The following is a 21,788-nucleotide window of genomic DNA, read 5'->3' on the forward strand; positions in this document are numbered from 1 at the left end:
CCTACTGCCCGGTAAATTTAAAGACGTTATTTCAAATTGAAACAAAACAAGAAAACAGCAAATTAGAACAAGAAACGAGAACAAAACATCAAGCGGTAATATTAAACAATTACAAATACTAACATGTTTAATGCAAGATGTTAAACTCTTCACGATGATAGCAAGTTATGCTAAATACATTAAGTGCATTTCACTTTCTCGGCGAAATCTCAATTCGATTACACTGGTAAAATCTACATAAACGCGTGATAATATAAACAATGTTTACAATACAATATACACACCAGACTTAAGGGAATGCTAGAAAATAGTGATTGGGCGTAATAAAAGAGCCGATTAATTTTACAAACAATAAGTCGTTCGGCTCAACACCATTTTGAGAAACGTCAGATCACAGCTGTGTTTGGTAAACACCATAGAATCAGAAAATAGACCATAGACCAACAGGAACATTTAAAAAAAATATATAAAAAATCTTAGTACCTACTCGTTAGTAAAATGGTAGGGACTGATCGGAGCCATTTCATCGTAGCGTAACACGTTACGATGCGAGCATTCATATAGTCAGTACAGCGAGCCGAACGCTCCATCCATAGTTTCGGATGCTCGCCGCGAGCGATGTAACCACGTTACGTTACGACGAAATGCTCAGTCCCCACTATAAAAGCACGGTGCAATAAGTGAATTTTTTCAAGTGAGTGTTTTACCTAGAATTTTCACTTATGAAATTATAGTAACTTAAACATAAAGGATAAATCTGAGTAGAGTAGGTATAGGCTATAAAACTTATCTCAAGTTGAAGCCTTAATAGGGTCATGATAAACGGTGTTGCATAAGCCGCAGCTAGATCCAGTCACTTGGGCGTTAGGTAATTTTTGAAAAAAATCCAATTTGCTGCCTTTATAAAATTTCGAGTTATTCTGTATTTTGGTAGAGCATTTAAATTTATTATTAACTGTTTATAAAAACACTTATTAGCACTGCGTATAAAAAATTACCTTTATTTGAATTCCAGAAGTAACCAAGCAGAAAAAAACGAATATCTGGCATGTTTTCTTCACTAAGCGCGTTATTCTTGTAATCTTTTTTGTTTGTATTTCTGATCTGGCCTTTTACGTGAGAATATATATATATGACGATTCTAACTAGATGAGGGTACGATACAGGGGGGTGAGGACTACCTACTATGTTTTTTTATGGACTTTTAGTTACACGTTCAAAATTTAAAAGCATCACTGAATACCGCCGTACAGGATATTAATTACAATAAACTATGAATACACTGATGAGATAATTTTGATTAATATGCGAATGATTATATTCTAATAATTTCCATTCGGATACTAAGAAATGTATTACAACTACTTCTACTACTACTACCATCACGCCGTTTCCCCGCAGGGGTAGGCAGAAAGGATGGAGCGCCACACTCCTCTGTCCTGACATACACTCCTCGCCTCCTTGCCATCCATACATCTAGTCATACATGCCCTCCGATTACGCAGACTTTTGATACCACTTGATTTTAGGTTCTGATTGGTTTGATCGTGCCAAGTCTTTTTTTGGTCGTCCTCCTTCTGTTTTCCCGCTCACATTCGCCACATATATTTTCTTAGTCATTCTCTCATTATCCATTCGCTCCACATGTCCATACTACCGTAAAGAACTCTTCCCAATCTTTTCAAGTATTCCTTGTTCAGCCTTACATTCCTTTCTTATATCTTTGTTTTTAATTCTGTCATACAATGATTTTCCACACATTCGTCTGAGGGAGCGCATTTCAACAGCGTTCAGTCTGCTTTCATCCTTCCTCTGCCAGTTCCATGTTTCACTTCCATACGGTACCAGAACGCCGTTGTGAACCGCTAGCTTGGCTTCCATGGACATATTCATTAAAATATTACAATTTTAATTAATACATGAATTCATAAAATTGAAAGAAAATAAAAATAAAAATATTAGTATGGAAAACATCTGTTATCGTAATAAACAAAGAGCCTTTATTGCTATTCGAAATTGCGATAGGTACGCATACTTAAATACTACAATACAAAAGGATTATTTGCTATAGCGAACAATGAGACCCCTTAACTCAATCTAAAACAGCAGACAAGCCGTATTTATAATATGGCGTTAAAAATATTAATTGTGTGTGAAATTCGTTCAGTACTCATTTGAATGAATACTTTGGTATCTCCACAATGCAATTTAACGCATTATCAAGTTAATATACAATACAGCAAATAGTAACATCAAATGGAGGTACATGATCGTTGTTCCTTCATTACCGGATCAAATAAAATTTGATATTCCATTCCGTAAACTTGGAAATAATGAAGTCCTGTTCCCCGATGCCTATTAAACAATAATTGTAAAGAATTTAAACAATCATCGAATGAGCAGCCGTCTCGTGTTGGCCATAAGTTTGTTTTTTTTTTTTTAATTTTCTGTTAATCTAACTAACTAACTAGAACTAGAACGCCTCGCCACTCTGTCTTTGCAAACATACTTGGCCTCTTCCACATTCATGCATCTCTTCATAAATATCCGCCGACTATTTCGACCTGACAGTTTTTAAATATTTGACATACCTGATCATGCCTATCAAGTTTTTTCGGTCTTTGTCTGCTCCTTTTTCTAACTACATTCGCTTCATAAATTTGTTTTACTATTCTTTCCTCATCCATTCATTCCACGTTTCCAAACTATCTTAGCACATGTTTATTATTTTTATTAAAATAACTTCCAATATTCATGTTGTTTACCTTAGGTATCATGTGTGTTTATATCGGTATTTTGATCACATTTACAGAAATACTATCAGTAGGTAATTTATTATTATAGCATTTTTTGCAACTATTCATTAGGCGTCTGTTTCCGTAGTATAATGGTCATCACGTTCGTCTACCGTACTGGAGTTCCCGGGTTCGATTCCAAGGGTCCCAATTTTTATACAATCAAACAGGGCAGAAATATGAACTAAATAATCGATATTGTGTAGCAAGTAGGTTTTACAAATATTGAGTAGATTTTTGGATTTTTTTATACATTTATTTAAATCATAATTTTTAACATAAGTATTTAAAAAAAAAAAAAACATTTTGCAGAGACCCACCAAGCCACCTTGTATCTTGTCGGTGGAGTTTTTTTTAAATACATTTTTATTGTTTTTAACCATTTTAACCTAATATACACACAAAAAATAGAGAAAAATTAAGAATAAGTATATACATTTTACAATTTTCATAAAATTAACTCTTGATCATTTACCCATTCCTTGATTTTGCCTTTGTTCCATATTTTATTTTGACCTCTAACATCCGTCGGCAACAAATTAAAAATGTTCGGAACGATATATTGCAGTGTTCGACTCCCATATTTATTGTCTTGGGACTATCAAACCTTCGTTGTGTATAAATCGTGTATCATGGTTGTGTACTAAAACATTCCGATATTTTGTCTAGTTTGTTGTTCAACGATGATACTCATCCACAATATTCCACGTACCGGCAGTAATTTTAAATGTTTATATTATGTTATGAAATTACAATTCAGCCATAGCCCCCCTAAACCACTTCAATACCCCTGATTTTTTTCTGGGACCCTTATCGCCCCCCCAGGCCACCAGCGCCCACAAGGGGGCTTTATCGCCCACTTTGAGAAAGACTGGTGTATATGAATATGTTTTGTAGTTTACTTTTTTTCGAACTATCCCCAAAATTCCCATTCTGTATCATATGTTCTTTAAATAATCCGAACACATTGGCGGAATGCGATAATAAATGCGCGTCTCTCGTCGTACATCACTCGAGTGTCAGCAACTTGGATCTGGATGAATTCCCCAAACAGTTTTTTACTTGAAACATTATCCTTAGCAAAACGCTTGTGACATTCTTTCCCGCCCGTCCGTCACATGCCTCCTTCTTTTTCTATTTTTTGTAGCGCGCGCGAAGAAACTATCTTGTCAGATACATAATAATTGGAAATATTAATTGTTTCAGCATAGTATTTTTAGATTTCTTCTTATCCTTCTTAAAAACCCCTAATGCATATGCATGAAGACAAGCTGATTAATCTTATGTTTTAGGTATACCATTTAAGTTGGTATAGTCAGTGATATGCTGCTAAAATTTTTGCTACCGGCTCGCATCTTGATGAACACTAAGGGCGCTTGTCCACTACGCGGAATTCCGGAAAACCACGATTGGCTTGGATTGGCATGTGCTTTTGTCCATATTTTTTCGGATCGGTGCTCTTGATCGGTGCGTGAACACGTCGCGCGTAAATTCGATCACGATAAACTGTCGTAGTCGCTTTCATTTTTCAAAACCGGACTGCCGGACGGTCAAATTCCGGGTAGTGGATAATCGCCCTAAAGATGCATGGAATATTCAGTAAAAATTCGTATTCGGCATAGTTTTATACAACAAGTTTTTACTTTATCCACATCAAATCAAAATATTCAACCATATGTGGAGCATATGGAGTCCACAAAACTGTCTTCAGGCTTTTCTGTCGGCCACCAGTTCCCTTGCATCCTCCCTAGTCGGGTCCAATTCCCAAAGTTCAGACGAGAACTGCCAACGAATTGACAGCAGTGGTCGTCCTGCCTTGTAAAAGAGGCAAGATGATAAGGCTCTCGGGAGGCATGCGGAGTACCACATGTACCAAGCCAACTGAAATGCCTTTTCTTGACGACAGTTGTGACAAAGATTTGCTGCGTCCTACGCCTTATCTCTTCATTCCTCACAAACCACCGAACGCCTAAAATTCTTCGCAGACACCTATTCTCAAAGCTAACACGGCTGCTCTGGGCCCTTGTTAGGTAATAGTAATAATAAGTAATAAGTCGGAATTATCGGCGTGTATGTATTATGAGGAGGCATTAAGTGGAAGAGGCGAAGATTGTTTGAAAAAACAGATTGGTTCTATTCTCTCTGCCTAACCCTGCGGAGAAGCGGCGTAAAGGTTCCGACTCGAACCTGACCACGCCCAAGTATATGAAATACTTGACCATGCCAAGTTTTCCTCGGGCTTCCTCTGTTTCTATTACCAACCACATTCGCCATAAGTTTGTTTTACTTTTCTTTCTTCACACATTCGATTCACATGCCCGAGCCATCTCTACACACCTCTCTAAATTTCCTCTCTAATCCTTGCATTCTTTTCTTATATCACCATTCGAACGTCTCTCAATATAACATACAATATATCCATCAGTGTTTATATATATACTAATACACCAATTTTGGCGGGTGATTGTATTAAATTATTGTAATTATATTATTTTGTAAATGCCCTGTCCTTTGCGTATTTATTTGGCAATGAAGCAAGCTATTAGATTTCTAGAGAGGTTTTGAAATTATTATTTTGAAAGTATTATAAGCCGTCAGGAGTGACACGTCTTTAGTTCGAGTTGTGACTCTATTGATGTTACCAACATGTATTTCTGCTTGTCATCGTGTCACATGTCAACCCGTAAATGTGTACATCGGTTGGTCTAACTACTAACTACAGTGGAGCTCATTTAGCAAGTAAATTCATAGAAGTACTTACACCCAGGGCTTTTTTTAAACAAAAAAGGTTCCGGAACTCACTTCATGTCAAGCTTTTTACTAAAAAAAATCAAAATCATTTAAATATTCATTACAATACCATATTTTATCATTTTGATCATCAATTATATAAATACAGATTGTATTATTTTTTGACATCTCATCAAAGATGAAGAAGAATATGGAAGACGTCCATATTCTTCTTCATCTTTGATGAAATGTCAAAAAATAATATGAAAATAACTCCTGTAATTGGAAATAATCCAGATGTTGTGAACAAGTATTTGGACACACTCAAAATGTTGTAAATACAGATTGTAATTACGAAAGCACAGACATTGTTTCGTCCAATTTATTTTTTTCAATTTTGAAAATATAAAAAAAATATGTCCAAGAAAAAAAGTGTCAGAACGCCGTTCCATCGCGTTACATGAAAAAAAGCCCTGCTTACCCCACACCTATCCTGTAAATGACTTCTTTTATTTTAATTTTTACCTGGTAAATACCACTATTTCTTAAAATCCATTGTGACACGTATTTCGATGCATTTCATTTTCAAACACGATACGTTTAACATCTATCGTTAACATCTATCGTTTCTCTTTTATATGATTAAAAATGGATGTCTGCTTTCAAGAATTAATGCAATATAGATGTTCAATAATGGGTGGAATGGTGAATGTTACACAAGTGTATAAAGTGATCGCTTAAGCCAGCCAAATGCCAGGTCGTAAGCCCTGAGATGCTCAGACATCAATCTTCTTTCATATAAAAGAGGAACGATAGAAGTTTCATATCTAGTTGAAACAACTATAATACTACAACATTTTGAGTGTGTCCAAATACTTGTTCACAAAATCTGGATTATCTCCAATTACAAGAGTTATTTCATACTATTTTTTGACATCTCATCAAAGAATATATTCCATATTCTTCTTCACCTTTGATGAGATGACAAAAAAAATACTATAATACTAAATTTTAGAGTTGTGTCCTTGGGACGTTGAAGGATGAAAATGTATGACGCGGGTTGGAGCTGTTTCAGATTTTTATTCTTTAACTTATATTTTATCAGTTAGAACACGTGTCACAATAGATTTTAAGGAATAGTGGTGTTTACCAAGTAAAACTTAAATTACTACAAAGTGACTGCCGAATCAATTAATGAAATTAATGACTTTCCTATTTTAACCCGGCGTGAACGTGGTGAGTAAAAGTAGCACTAAAATGTGGCAGGGTATGATGCACCCAGACATTATCGCATCCAAATATTACTTATACAATTACTTATACAAACTATTTATATTTTTTTTTGTAATACATATGTATGTATACATATTATTGCTTTAAATGAAAATAAGGTGTTGTTAAAGTGTATTTATAATTATTTATTAATATCCTTCTTAGAACGTAAGTATGTAAAACCAAATCTTAATATACCCTTTTTTTGTTTTTTGTTTAATCTCTGAATGTTTTTTAATAGTTTTATAACATAAATCGCTCACTCCTTTCAAGAACGTCATAAATCAAAAATCGTCAATTTTCAGTTGTGCATGTTTTCGGAATGCCCAGAAAACGTACTATATCCCAGCAAAAGCGGCATATTTTTAACTTAATATTTACCCGCTTCAGGGCAGAAAGTATTGTTTTTGCATTTTGAAGAAAAGGTATTGTTTAATAATTTTTTTGAATATACTAAATATTTTTCAAATGGAGAAAAAACCTTCAGATTTTATGTAAAAAGATCTGTTGCACAGTAAAAAGTTCAGTAAGTGGCTTGATATTTATTTTTAATACATTGTATTATATTTTTTAACTTTAAAAACGTCCTCCTGAAAAATCAAGTATTTTGATTTATGACGTTCTTGAAAGGAGTGAGCGAAATGTGGAATTGTTTAATTGTTTTTTTTTTAACGTAACTGTTTTTTGTTAATGTAATGTAATGTTTATTATTGTTAATGTAACTATTGTTTTATGTAATTTTTTATATGTAAGCTGTACAATTCCCAATTAAATAAAATAAAAATAAAATAAAATAAAAATAAAATAAAATAAAATAAAATAAAAAATAAAAAAGAAGAATATGGAATTCTGGGTATTTAGAAGCCTTATAGGCTTTCAATCTATTATTTGAGCTATGCAGCTAGTTTTATGGCACAAACAATTTATTAATTTTTCGAAATTTTTAAACAACTCGATAAAGTAGTAATACTTGGTTGCGTACTCTTTTACGCATTGGAAACCTTTTTTCTTTTTAAGCCAACCATAGTTTTTTCCTTATTTGCTTACAAACAAAAAAGTCCATTAGTGATATCTATCTCATTTTTTCTGGAAAGAGCGCCTGAACACGTGTACACTCATACTTACTCGATAGCATTCGGAATAGTAATTGTCACAAGGCGCAGGATCTATTAATCATCGCTTGGCATCAGATACTGAAGACAGCTCCTGACGCGTCTACAGTTACTCGACGGTACTGATGATAAACTGAAATAAATATGCATTCTTTACTTTGCAAATATGCATTTTAAATGCACCCATTTCTATGAAATGGTAACGAAATGGACAAAATCAGTTTAAACTTTATAAAATAAAACAACTTTGTTTTAACCACTTTTTATTGGTACACTTTTTCCAACCGGTTTCGACAAGAACCTTGCCATCATCAGGGTTTATGTACTAATTCTTAAACATTGAAATACTCATAGTTAGGTTATAGTTAACAAAGTTGTTTTATTTTTTAAAGTCTATTAAATGTGCCACAAAGTATCTGCGAAAAACATTCAAGAAATCAGTGAACACTCATAAAACAAACTATGTGTTTCAACTTGTGATGAAACATCTACCTTTTTTTTAAATCTTCTTCTTCTTCTTCTTCATGGTGTAGGCCTTGTGGCTTGTTTTTAAGAGGGGTTAGCCTCCTGCGATGTCGATTCCCAGCTATCGATCCATCTCTTTGGTGGTCTGCCCGGGAGTCGTCTACCATGGGGTTGGCCGTACAGTGCGATGTAAGGGAGTCTGGATGGTTCCATTCTCCTCACATGTGCATACCATTGTCTCTTTCGTTGCCTTCCCACCTAACGACATCTTCGATCTCGCATATTTCCCTGGTCCTGGCGTTTCTTATTCTATCTCGAAGACTCTTGCCTGATATGCTAATATGTATTTTAAAAAATATTTACCATTTTTATTATATAAAAGAAGATGGAAGTCTGAGGGCTTACACCCTGTTTAATATGAATACATCATTCGTAGGGTTGATAATCCAGTGTCTGATATAAAAAAAAGTAAATTCTTACAAACTTATGAGAAGAACGGTAAAAAAATTAAACCAATTTAATTTTTTTATGTAACGTTAATATTTATACTGTATAAATAATTATTTCGTTATATATGTATATATATATATATATATATATATATATATATATATATATATATATATATATATATATATATATACACTTCTAACTTCTTACCCCTATCCCCATTTCATAGTGCAAATTTTTATTTAAAATTTTACTTCGTAAATTGTGATATTTACCAGGTAAAATTCACATTTAAAATGAAAAGATATTACCACAAAGTGACTTCCGAATCAGTTGATAAAATAATATTTTTAGTTGATTAATTGTGTTGAACAAATAAATAAAATAAAACAACTTTTTCAGCGTTCGTTTAAAAAAAATACAATTTCCAACAACTGGAAAACATGAAATATCTAATAGCGATGAATTGTTGCAGCAACTCAGAATAATTCATCAAGAAATTTTCTACATATCTCAATTCTAAAATAAGTTTATCGTGTTAAGAATAGAGTTATGTAGCTTTCAAGAGTTTCAGATTTTCAGACAACTTTTCAGCGCAGCGCTGTAACGAGATAGTGTGACAACATTTTGACTGCTCGACTGTCAAAACATGCATACATAATATTGCGCTTTGAAAGCGAATAAAAATTTCCATCTTTATTATACATCTTTTATGTTTATAAAATATGTTTATTTAAAAAAAACTAAGTAATTCTTACTTTTTATTGTAACCCTTATCCGAACCAAATTCATATGCCCCGTGGCGAAGTTGTTTATACACTTTACTGTGAAACTAGTGTCGGGAATACGGTTCCCGCCAATCGAAGTAGGATAAATTGAAGTAAGATTTATTTGAAGATTGCAGATTGTTTGATAAGATACTAGTACTTTGTTTGATGTGTTTCTGTGTTTTGAATCTTGTGGTTCTATGTACGTTACCATAAAGTGATGTAATTGTGATCTGCGATGATTATAATTTTAATGATTTAAAAAGATTGTTCATTCTTTAATAAAATACTGATTTTGGATAATTTATGTAGCGCCATTTCGAAAAATACTACCTCAAGAGTGCTTATACAGATATGGATAATGATATGAAAATATTAATGATCCTTCTTCTCGGTCTTTTTGGTTTGGAGCATGGCCAAGGTGTTGGGCAGTATGCCTCCCTGAGCGATGGTAACGCCGGAGAGCAGCTTGTTGAGCTCCCGTCATTGTGGACAGTCAACTGCAGATGGCGGGGGTTGATGCTGGTCTTCTCGTCGTCTCTGATGGCATTGCCGGGCATCTCCAACACCTTGGCAGCCAGGTACTCCATGACGGCGGCGAGATATACAGGAGCACAAGCCCCAACCTTCTCAGCGTAGTAAATGCGAGCTGGCGTGTTTAGGTGTTTAAAATTGCCATGTATTCCGTAAAGTTTAATAGTTCTATTTGTTTCTTAATGCAAAGACATATTTTCATAAAGCTTTAATAATAAATTTCACAAATCGCTCACTCCTTTCAAGAACGTCATAAATAAAAAAATCGTCAATTTTCAGTTGTGCATGTTTTTGGAATGCCCAGAAAATGTACCATATCCCAGCAAAAGAGGCATATTTTTATTTTAATATTTACCCACTACAGGGCAGAAAGTGTTGTTTTTGCATTTTGAAGAAAAGGTATTGTTTAATTATATTTTTAAATAAACTAAATATTTTTCAAATGGAGAAAAAACATTCAGGTTTTACCTAAAATGATCTGTTGCACAGTAAAAAGTTCAATAAGTGGCTTGATATTTATTTTTAATACATTGTATTATATTTTTTAACTTGAAAAAAGGTCTCCTGAAAAATCAAGTTATTTGTTTATGACGTTCTTGAAAGGAGTGAGCGAAATGTGTAGAAGCACATGTTCTTGGATCGCCATTGTCTATTGTATTGTAAATATGTATTCTTAGATACATATTGATATTATCTAGACTCTTGATTAAAGAAACCCGAGTGATTTAGCTTCTGGGAACAGAGAATTCAATCAAATGAGAGTATCCGATTTATTCGTGAGAATTACCAGCTTATTCTGATAATTCAGGGTGGCGGTCAGCACTGCTCGGGGAGGGAAGGTAGGGAAAGGGGTGTTATTCCGAGGGTAATGTATCAGATTATTATTTATCCAATTTGGTGTCAATTACAATTCTCCCTTTAACCCTCAAATTACAAATATAACATCTTCTACAGACTATATTATGTTCGAGGGATGTTTTCATAATAATGTTTTTTTTCTTTATTAAACAAATTTAAAAATTATTTTACTAAGGTCCAATATGCGATAAATCTCGACATAATTTTCTCTAATCCCAGGTAACATTTGACGTAAATATTTTTTCTTAAAAAACCGTTTTTGTAGTGAATAAATTAATTTTTCTTCGAAATAAAAATATGGTTGTGAACACAAAGGAGTTATTGAAAGGTAAGGAGTTATTCTTTTTCAATATATATTTATTCAGATATGTGTATATTGAATAAATATACACATATCAACCAAAAATAAATCCAATGTATTTTCTAAAAAAAAAATCGGGCGTGAGGATACGACCGGTTCTCACCTCAGCCGGACGCTTAATGAATTTTACTATTGCGAGTAAGGCCTTAAACAAACTGAAATCATTAACATTACGTTGTATTATTTCATCATGATTTCCATTCCATTGAATGCTCTTTTTCCGTAGTGTTTGCGTGTTTAGCTACTGCTCTGGAGGTCCCGGGTTCGATTCCCAGGGAGAGGTGAAAATAAATATTAGTGATTTTATACTTCGATATTCATTTAATATTACCCTGGACTGGTCCCTGAAGCGCAGGAGTCACCTTACCTTCGTGTAAGTAACAATCAAGAGAACACAGCGTTAATACGATGCAGTGCCCTATGCACCATTGGGTGCGTATAAGGGTAAGAAGAAGTTTATGTAACCAGAGGGCATGTATGACTAGTTGTATGGATGTGTAGTAAGCTAGGAGTGTATTTCAGGACAGACGAGTAAGACTTTCCATTCTCTCTACCTATACCTGAAGAAAAACGGCGTGATGATATTAGGAGTAGTAGTGTAATCCCAAGCCAGTAGAAGAACGAATATAAAATATAACAGAAAGTCGATATAAATTTCTGTTATTAAATATCTGTTACATTAAAATATATTTTATTAAATAACGATACGCCCCTTTGAATACAAGAGCCAATAAACTGTCAGATTTCCATGTTACCACGCCCATCCACTTAGCAATATTTGTTTTCCCGCCCAACGGATCATCCTCTCATAAAGCTCAGTAGGTACCAGGAAGTCAGATAAATCGGGAGCATTCAGTAAGCTACTGAAATACATATCGGAAAGGAAAATACAAAGAGATTTACATACGAACACAAAATCGTTTCAGCGTCGAATTTGTATCTAGAATCACGGCAATAAAATTAGCACGTATGTATATAGCCACCTTACAAATTCTTTTTTCAAAAGTGATAAAACAAAAATAAACGTCATTTTCATTTCAAATATAGTGTGTTTAAAAAGCGTGGGTACCTACCTACCTACCTACTTGTCTAAATAATTTTGTTGTATAACGTGCCCCGTTTTTTTTATATTTAAATTAATCAAATCAGTGTTTGTTATAATGTGTATTTCGTAATTTCGAAATGTCGTCAGAACCTCGTACAAGAAGACTTTTGCGTACGCCAAAATGTGCTCGCTGCAGAAACCACGGGGTGATTTCCTGTTTAAAAGGACACAAAAGGGTATGCAGATGGAGGGATTGTTCATGCGCTAGCTGTAGGCTGGTGGTGGAACGCCAGAGAGTCATGGCTGCACAGGTGAGTTGATGTTGATGAGACTGCATCAATCGGTTGCAGTGCCGGTTGCGCTCGCATCTATACGAAACTAACTTAAGTTGCCATATTTTACATGTAACCTCAGAAATCCGAACTAATTAGGGTTGTGGCTTGTTTGGATTTGGAAAAGTTCGGATTAACCGAGAAATTTGTAACACAGTACGTGCCACCATAGGGTGGCACGTACTGTGGCATAGGCCATCTAATATTCTTATTATTTGCAACTATGTATTTACATTTCAAGCAAATATTACAATAGGTAGGTACTTGAGTAGCAATACTGGTACAGTACTGTATACTTTATTAACATTTCAACAACTTTGAAACAAAATTAGATCATATATAATAGTTTTATGTAAAAATAAATGTGTTATTCCGTCTTTGCGTGATTTTAGAATGTTTTTCTTCAAAAACTTTCCCGGGATTTCGGATTTCCGAGGTTCTACTGTATGTGGATAAGTCTTTTTTAAATAAGTCAGCGCAAAAAAACACTGCAAGATAAATTAAAATTGACCTTAAAAGACATAAAGATTAAAGTTCTTGTCAAATAATATTTTTATAGGCACCCAAACAAAATAAATCCGAAATAAAGAATGTAACGTTTACTAAATTAATTTACTATCATGGACGGTTGATGACTCTTTAATAAAAAAAAGATTAAATAAAAACTCAAATTTTTTGTCCTCGCTTGGCCTCAGATCTTTTTTATTACTCCTCCTAACTCTTATCCGCATCCAATGGTGCAAAGGGCACTGCATCGTATAGAAGCAGTGTTATCTTGATCGTTAAATACATGAAGGAAATGTGATCAGCCTTCCGCCTCAGGTACCAGTCCAGGGTCATATTAAATAAATATTAAACTAAAAAGTCTCTAATATTTATTTTGACCCTCTTGGGAATCGAACCCGGGACCTCCAGCATGGTGCGACACTATGGAGGCGGACTTTTTTTATTACATTCCATATATTATGTCGTCCCCTGGCTGGAGAGATTTAGTAGAAATAATAAATTGGGTTATGATTTATATTTCTATTACTTATATAAAAATCACAAACATGTATTTTTAAATGTTTTGTTCTTCATAGAAAAAATTATAATTTTGGACAATTTGTTTATACCGCGGTCATCATATAACACGGGTCAGATACACCGTCCTTAAACCGGCGTTATAACCGATTTCCACTGTATATACACTGTGTATATATATATATATATATATATATATATATATATATATATATATATATATATATATATATATATATATATATGTATATTACTAATACTACTACTACCATCACCTCGTTTCACTGCAGGGGTAGGCAGAGAGGATAGTTCGCCAATCTGTCTTTGCCGACAATCTTCAAACATGAAATTATTTTCAATAGGTGGGAAGCGCAGAGGTAGGCAGAGGGGATGGAATGCCACACTCTTCTGTCCTGACGTACTTTCCTAGCGTCATTCATATCCATACATCTATTCATATATTCCCTCTGATTACGCAGAATTTTGACACCACCAGATTTTAGGTTCCGCTTGATCAGGTCGTGTCAAGTCTTTTTGGGCTGTCCTCGTTCTGTTCTCCCGTTGTCTGTCTTCACTATATACAATATTTATCATCAATATTTTTACTTGGTTTGTAGGTGGCTCTACGCAGACAGCAATGCTCCCAGGAAGGCCTTGCAGCACTATTAGCGCAGAAGAGACATTACCAGAAACAGCTGCGCAATTTGCAGCAAGCTAACTTGGCTAACGATATTATCAATGGTAAGTACCAAGCAACATCAATTATTCATGTTCCTTTTTGTTATTAAATACAGTAAAACCTCGATATAACGGATCTCTATTTAACGAACTTCTGATATAACGGACAAAAAATCCGGTCAATGTAAAAAAATTAAAACATCCTGTTAATAGTATACATAAATGCAAATGTCGCCGTATGTAAACAATTTTCACCGACTATGATAATTACAAATTATGTCATTATTACATTTAAAAGCTTTCAATCCCGGTGTAAACATATTGAAAGCTGTCCCACCGCATTTCGAGATCCGATACAGAAGCATCTAGGCTTTCTGACAGACCTACTCTTGCGAAGCAATGTTTTTTTAATTATGTGAGTTGCGAAATTTATTGAAAATGTGAAACAAAATACAATTGTATCCCAATTTTACTGTGAATTTACATTTAAAAGATTTCAATATCCCTGTCACAAATAAATACAAGTTTGTAAATACAATAATAATAATAATAAATAATAAATCCCGATGTAAACAGTGTAAGGGCGATTGTCCACTACCCGGAATTTGACCGTCCGGCAGTCCGGTTTTGAAAAATGAAAACGACTACGACAGTTTAGCGTGATCGAATTTGCGCGCAATGTGTTAACGCACCGATCAAGAGCATCGATCCGAAGAAATATGGACAAAAGCACAATCCAATCCAAGCCAATCATCGTTTTAAAATGCTAACTGACGTGCCGGATGGTAATATTCCGTATAATTCCGGGAAGTGGACAAGCGCCCTAAGTGTCCGGATAATCCGCTTCCCGATTACGCCAGTACTGATATCAGTAACTGACTTAATATAAATACGACCTTAAAGTAAATTTCCTTTCTAAGCGCCTAATGTGTTTTCGGTCGTTTTTCCCCATACTTCGACGCTCAAACATATCTTTTACATCTCAGAAAATTCTTTAATTGTTATTTAAGAATCAATCTGCGAATGGACCTTGGGTTTTATAGCGGAGGTTTACAACTTACAGCCGAAAATAATGTATATTAAAAGAGTGGCAACACGCCACTATTATCTTGCCAAACACCCGTTTCTTTGTTGTTTCATTTAACTTTATTTAAAAGAACTTCCCTTGATGAGAGATGGGCCCATAAAACAAGAATAAAGAGCCGGAGATGATCGGAATTGGCTATAAATCAACGAGAGTGAGTTGCTATGTCTCGCGATGCATGTATCGATTTCAGTGAAAAATCCTCGGCTGTTGTGTACACCGCTCCGCGGAACAAACTCCGCAGAGTAAACACAGCGCGAGAGGAACAATTTGTCTTTTATTACCGACATCTCCATCCATTGTGCCAACCTATACACGAATCCAGAGCTGAACTAGAAATAATAATAACAATCATCTTCTCCGTATTACTCCTCATTACTGAGGGTTGTGACCCTTATCGAAGCAATGTCTCTTCTCCAGTTATCCCTTGGCTGCGCTGAGGCTGCCTTAGCTTGATCGGTCCATCGCGATGCATCGTGTGAGGGATATATGTGAGGGATATGTGAGGGTACATATGTACCACAATACCGTTTTGTAGTTTAAAATGCATTAGTTTTTGTATATTAAATCGGTCAAGACAATTAAAAAAATAGTTAAAGGAAGCTGACAAAATAATGACAGAGCGAGGATGCGTTTGAATTTTTTGTTGTTGTTGATAATCAATCTAATGATTGATAGCCAAAAATCAATCTAATGATTGATTCTGATCAATCTAATGATTGATTTTTGCGAATTGCCTTAATAGCTGGATTAATTCAATTGCAAAAATAAAATTCATCCAATATTAATTTTCTTTTGTTATTGTATTTTGTATTTTTAATACCCATTTGTCATACATTCTTTTGTGTGAAAAAATGGGTTTGAGTGTTTTTGGTAATTAAATTGTTATACGTTTTAATAAATCAGAACAGAAAATACACTAAGATTTTCCTGATAACCTAATTCAACCCAACTAACCTAACCTAACCTGGCTCTCAATGCTTGTGTTGTTTTCATATGTGGGCATTTAATGCCTAGTTCGTCCCGTGCTTCACCGGCTGCGGCCACCTGTTTCGGGAGTCGCGTGTGCCCCCATCCCCATCCCCCCCTACCTGCTAACCAAACGGGAGCTCAATAAAAACAGCACGTCATTACATCAAACGCTCCAAAGATATGCCACTATATATTATAACGTACAAACTAAATACTTATCAAGTCTAGCAGATCGCAAGCGCTAAAATCTCATTATTTGATAGATTTTTTGGGAGCTACCTATAAAAAATGCGATTATACAGTGGAACCTCTCATAACGATAATAATTCGTTCCAAAATCTTACTTGTTAAATGAAACACTCGTTAGTCGAACATTTTTTTGTTTTTACTGGCGCGCAAGTCCCGGCTAGTCCCGGTGAATGTCGTGAAAAAGGGACTTACCCTTTCTCCGTGACTCGTTATGCGAAATATCGCTCGTTTAGGGAGCAACTTTTATACAATTTTATTCGTAATGCAAATTACTCATAATTAAAGTTATGAGAGGTTACACTTTATTTGCTATTTCATGTATCAGTCCAGTTTGTTCACTGATTGCTCTGAAATTTTGACACAACGTTGCATTCGACTACGCGCGTGTCTCAACTTTATAAATAAAATTGTTATTTTTTTTACATCTCAACATAGATAAAGAAAAATATGGAAGTCTGGGTATTTACAGCGTATAAAGTCATCACTTAACCAGCCTATGGACATTGCTTATGGTGAATAGCGTGTTTCTTGACAGCTGCTATATAAAGCATTGTATATCCACAAGCGTTGTCAAATTAAACACCTTAGAAATGTGTGCTTTCTCTTTTTTTCTTTTTCATTTAACCTGACTGAGGTACAGCAACCAGTGGCCGGGTACAGCTAGTATTAAATAAATAAGAACAAGTCTTTTTTGTGGTCTCAATATTGTGGAATGGTTTGCAGCAACAAAAGACACTTCCTCCGCCATTCCGGTCTATCATTTAGGTAAGAATAAGTAATGCGCATAATAGACCAGAATGGCGAAATATATGTATTTTTTTTGCTGCGGACCAATCATAGATTGAGACCACAGCGAGAGAAGTAATCACACAATTATTTTGTCTTCCTCTGGGACCTCCAGCGCGGCAGCCAAGCCCGCTAACCACTACACTACGGAGACAGAGAATCATGCCAATAAATTATGTACATTTGGCCGTCTTCCGTCGCCACCCGCCGGGCTCAGCGTGTCCCATGCTTCTCATTTACAAACCTAACACCCATTAATATTATATTTTTGTTTATTCATTTCCCCGTGGTGTCGAATATCCTATCAAAACACCACCGCTCCCTAACAGTTGTCCCCAAATTGATCTAAAACCCTGGGGAAATGAACCACTGCTTAAAAAAGACGTATTGTTACATTCCCCTGGCTTTGAACCAGGAAGAGATGATAATGTTTTTGTATGAACGGCTAAGTGACTGTATTAGCTCTGAGAAGAGTTAAAGTGATGTGTTAAGATTCAAGCTTTTATTTCTGTTGTTTTAGCCGATGTGACTAAAGTCAGCTTGTCTCTTGAGTAATAAAGCACAGCCGTCAGTTTCCGTGTCTCGTCCCTTGTATATATTTGTATTATTCTAGGGACAGCTACCACTTGTTGCACTTTTTTACAACAATGGATCCAAAACAAATTTAAAAATAATTGTGGAAAATTCATATTCTTCTCTTTATTGTGCCGCCCACCCTGAACTCTCTTCTTCTTATAACCCTTATACGCACCGAATGGTGCATAGGGCACTGTACGCAGTGTTATCTTGATTGTCAATTGCACGAAGGCAAGGTGATCATACCTGCGCCTTAGGTACCAGTCCAGTCATAGTGAAAACTATCCATATTTATTAGGACCCCCCTGAGAATCGAACCCGGCACCTCTAGCACGGTGCCAGATGCGCTTTCCACTACATTACCCTGAACTTTAGCAATTATCAACATCTCTGGATAGCTACACCTAAACGATAGAATTGAATTGATAGCACGACACCACCCAATTCAAGGAGTACCACTTCACCGGCTGTCAAATTGCTAAGCGTGTTCTTAGATTATGATCTCTCCCTTGAAACTCAAATCAGCAAAACAACAAGTACATATTTTTATCAGCTTAGACAATGTATAAAAATTCATTTCAATTATAAAAACAAAAAAAAAACAAAATACACATTTCTTTGCTAAATCATTTCCACTATCTCATTTCCCCCAATTCGATCACAGTGAAGCGCATCCATGATGTACTATTTTACGAAAATGGCTCTAAATAAATCCAAAATTATTTTTATTATATATTATATACAAATAATATGATGATGGACGACGATTTTCTTAACATATTTCGTAATAAATCAGCGTATGTTTCAACAAGATAGTTGACAGTCGAAAAATTCTTGGTAATCTGTGGACATACCATCTACGGTTCCTCATTCATAATATTTAAAGCATTTTGAGCATATTCCGGAATTCCAAACCAGCAAAAAATGTTCGTCCTAGACAGCGTGGCTCCGATCTCATTAAGGACCCCGAAATCGTTTAAACTTTATCATTTTTGCCAGCAAATATTTCCCGCCTTGAGTTTCTTGACACTTCTAAACCATTTCTCAGCGGTTCGGGTTACACGTTGAGGAAGTATCTCGTTTCGTCCCCCTTACATGTGTATTCATAATGTATTCCAGCTTTTTTTAGGACAAAATTGCAAGAATTGGCACATGTTATTATGACAAGAATAGTGATTTTTAATATTTGTTTTAACCCAAATGTTTTAATCTAACTTGCACTAACAAGCATCACCCCCTTTCTACTGAAGGGTAGGCAGAAAAGATAAATACATATAAGTATTTTTATCTTAGTTTAGCTGTCATAAGTTGTCATTTTTAAATATTTCCTCTGTGGGAGTCATCTCTGGACTTTAAGTATTATTTTTGGGCAACAATTTAATAATGCATTACTCGTACCACCCCAACCAATAAACCTATACTGTTAAAATGACTGACACAAAGCGTAGTAAATTTTTACTATTTTGTGTTTTCGTCCATTTAACACGTTATGTAAGTTATTTACATTTTTAAGTCAAAGTTAAAAATAATTTGTAAAAAGGGAACATAAAAAGGCGTATCATGCTTCGATCGGCTACATATCTTTTGGGTAAAGTAATCTTAGTGGCTCGCAACCAGCGCACTAAATTTGGCGAGCGTGCCTTTGCTGTTGCAGACCGATGGCATGAAATACTCTTCCACCAGTAGTGTTAGAAATATTGAGAGTGAGATGATCTTTAGAAAAAAAAACCTATTTGTTTCCACTATCTCCTTTCCACTATCCTTGGGGTAGTATTTTACAAAAATGGCTGCATATAAATTATCCAAATTATTATTATTATTATTAATTAAGGTATTGGTTTTAGGCTATCAGCGATGGGTGCCCCTAACCGGAGACCCAGAGATGAACGAGAGACTACGCAAGAGGAGGACCTTCGCCGACAGCGCCCTGGAGTCGGTCCCCGCCCTGCCGATAGCCCCCCTGAGGGCTCACACGGCCGCCCTGCTGCGGACGCGCCTCCTCCAGGACTGCTCGTCCGCCGCCCAGGCCCCGCCTTATATACCCGGGCCCGCTCTCCACCACAACCTGAACACGCTGGCAGTCAGCTCGTTCGTCAGGGATTTCATAATTCGAACGGAGCATATGAGAATGTTGCCATACGACAATTCTTTTTCCCTGTTCAAGGGGGAAACTTCGGTAGCGGAGGAGGTTGGCAGCAGCGCTTTTGTTCAAGTGAAGTCCTTCGAGGAAGAAACCATAGAAAGGACCGATAGAGATCTAGCCGTGGAATCGAACAAGCTGTCCATTTGCGAAATAAAAAGCGGCTGCGATAGAAATATCTCGGCTGAAGTGTGCAGGAATAAGATATCATTCTCCATTGAGTCTATAATAGGTTTGAAGTAGCTTATTTTTTTTAATTTTCATAAAGTTCACTTCCGATTTTCCGGGGTCGGGTAATCGGGGAGCGGATTATCCGGACACTGAGTCATTGAAAAAATATTCCACTTATAATATCGAAGCACGTATTGAGGGCCGAACACATTTGTTTTCCCAAGGATTAAATAACAGCATCTCATGTCATGCTTACGGCTTAAAATCTTGTGTGTCGGGTTGTGGTCCCGTGGTTAGTGTCGCGGAGTCTTAAGTCAGATTCGAACCCATTATACCACAATTTGATACCTATTTCTAATAATAAGCCGCCTTGGCTCACAAAAAAGTATGAAATTGAAATATTTGTGTAAATAATAAAAACACAAATATTTCGTTTTTTTTAAAAATATATTTCCTTTTTTTATTACTTAGTCGTCAAAATAATTGCGATTTAAATTCTCCGGCCTTATCGGTGTGATTTATCCGACGAAAGATCCACTGTTTCAGTGTTAGAGTACGGATTCACTGATACGGATCTTTTAAATGATCGGATCTTACCTACCTCTAATCCAAACAATACTTTGTGGTATCACACTTTAAAATAAATATTTTTCAAGTGCAAAATGTCCATTCTTTGGTTGTCTGTAGTCGTATCACGATATCAACACGTGCGCTTCACTAAGGAAGTAGGTACTCGTATACATAAGCGCACATAGCGCAGTTTTAAATTTGTCTTTGATCACATTTTTTTCATGTTTTCGGATTAACCGGGAAATCGATTATACGGGATTATTTTTTCACCATCCATTCCGGAAAATCGGGAGTGTACTGTACTGTATTATATTATTTTTTGTACAAATAAGTACTTTATGGTTTTTAAAACTGTATAAGAATAAAGGTATATACTCAACAGCTTAAATAAAATGTATGTAAATTGCTATTTACTATCGATTATGTAATTATTAAGACCATCTATAAATACAACAATAATTTACCGTTTATCGTTTCTTTTTTTTCTTAATTTAGAATATTGACAATGTTAAAATTATTATGTAAGGGATGTTTCAAAGGATTCAAAGGATCTGTTTTAATAATTATTTTTTAATTAGACATATCAAAAATAAATGGCATAAAAAAGAAAGCTATCTTAGTGCAGTGCAGTGAGACTGGGTAAAAAGATTCAATTTTGAAAATTTCATTTGATAAGTGGGTTAAAGTTCTTTAAAAAATTGTAATTTTTTAAAGAAAAAATTTATAGTAAGGGAGTGTTGCCACTCATGTTCGATAATAACAGTGTAAAAATTGACCATTGTTATTTACTTAAAATTATAAAGTGATATAAAAAACAT

General features: G+C 35.1%; 1 protein-coding gene across 2 annotated transcripts; it reads left to right on the top strand.

The window, feature by feature from the left end:
• The first annotated feature begins 560 nt into the window (after positions 1-560).
• dmrt11E (doublesex-Mab related 11E) lies at positions 561-21,438 on the top strand. 2 transcript variants are annotated; one of them, XM_088259467.1, is made up of 4 exons: positions 561-694; positions 12,537-12,700; positions 14,362-14,485; positions 19,934-21,438. In XM_088259467.1, the coding sequence occupies exons 2-4, from the start codon at positions 12,689-12,691 to the stop codon at positions 20,470-20,472; spliced, it is 675 nt and encodes a 224-aa protein (XP_088115593.1). In that variant the 5' UTR covers positions 561-694; positions 12,537-12,688; the 3' UTR covers positions 20,473-21,438. The 2 variants fall into 2 exon arrangements, with proteins under 2 accessions (XP_088115593.1, XP_088115592.1); XM_088259466.1 differs by lacking the exon at positions 561-694 and having other exon boundaries at positions 12,165-12,700.
• Positions 21,439-21,788: the final 350 nt, after the last annotated feature.

The sequence above is a fragment of the Brachycentrus maculatus genome, unplaced genomic scaffold (genome assembly GCF_059751285.1).
Source record: "Brachycentrus maculatus isolate JH-2025_06_01 unplaced genomic scaffold, ASM5975128v1 h1tg000117l, whole genome shotgun sequence".
NCBI classification, from domain to species: domain Eukaryota; kingdom Metazoa; phylum Arthropoda; class Insecta; order Trichoptera; family Brachycentridae; genus Brachycentrus; species Brachycentrus maculatus.

What these genes read in the sequence shown, in the direction of transcription:
- dmrt11E (XM_088259466.1), top strand. Translation starts at nt 12,527, where the DNA reads ATGTCGTCAGAACCTCGTACAAGAAGACTTTTGCGTACGCCAAAATGT. An exon ending in AGAGAGTCATGGCTGCACAG is followed by an intron (nt 12,701 to 14,361) that starts GTGAGTTGATGT and finishes CTTGGTTTGTAG; the next exon opens with GTGGCTCTACGCAGACAGCA. An exon ending in GGCTAACGATATTATCAATG is followed by an intron (nt 14,486 to 19,933) that starts GTAAGTACCAAG and finishes TATTGGTTTTAG; the next exon opens with GCTATCAGCGATGGGTGCCC.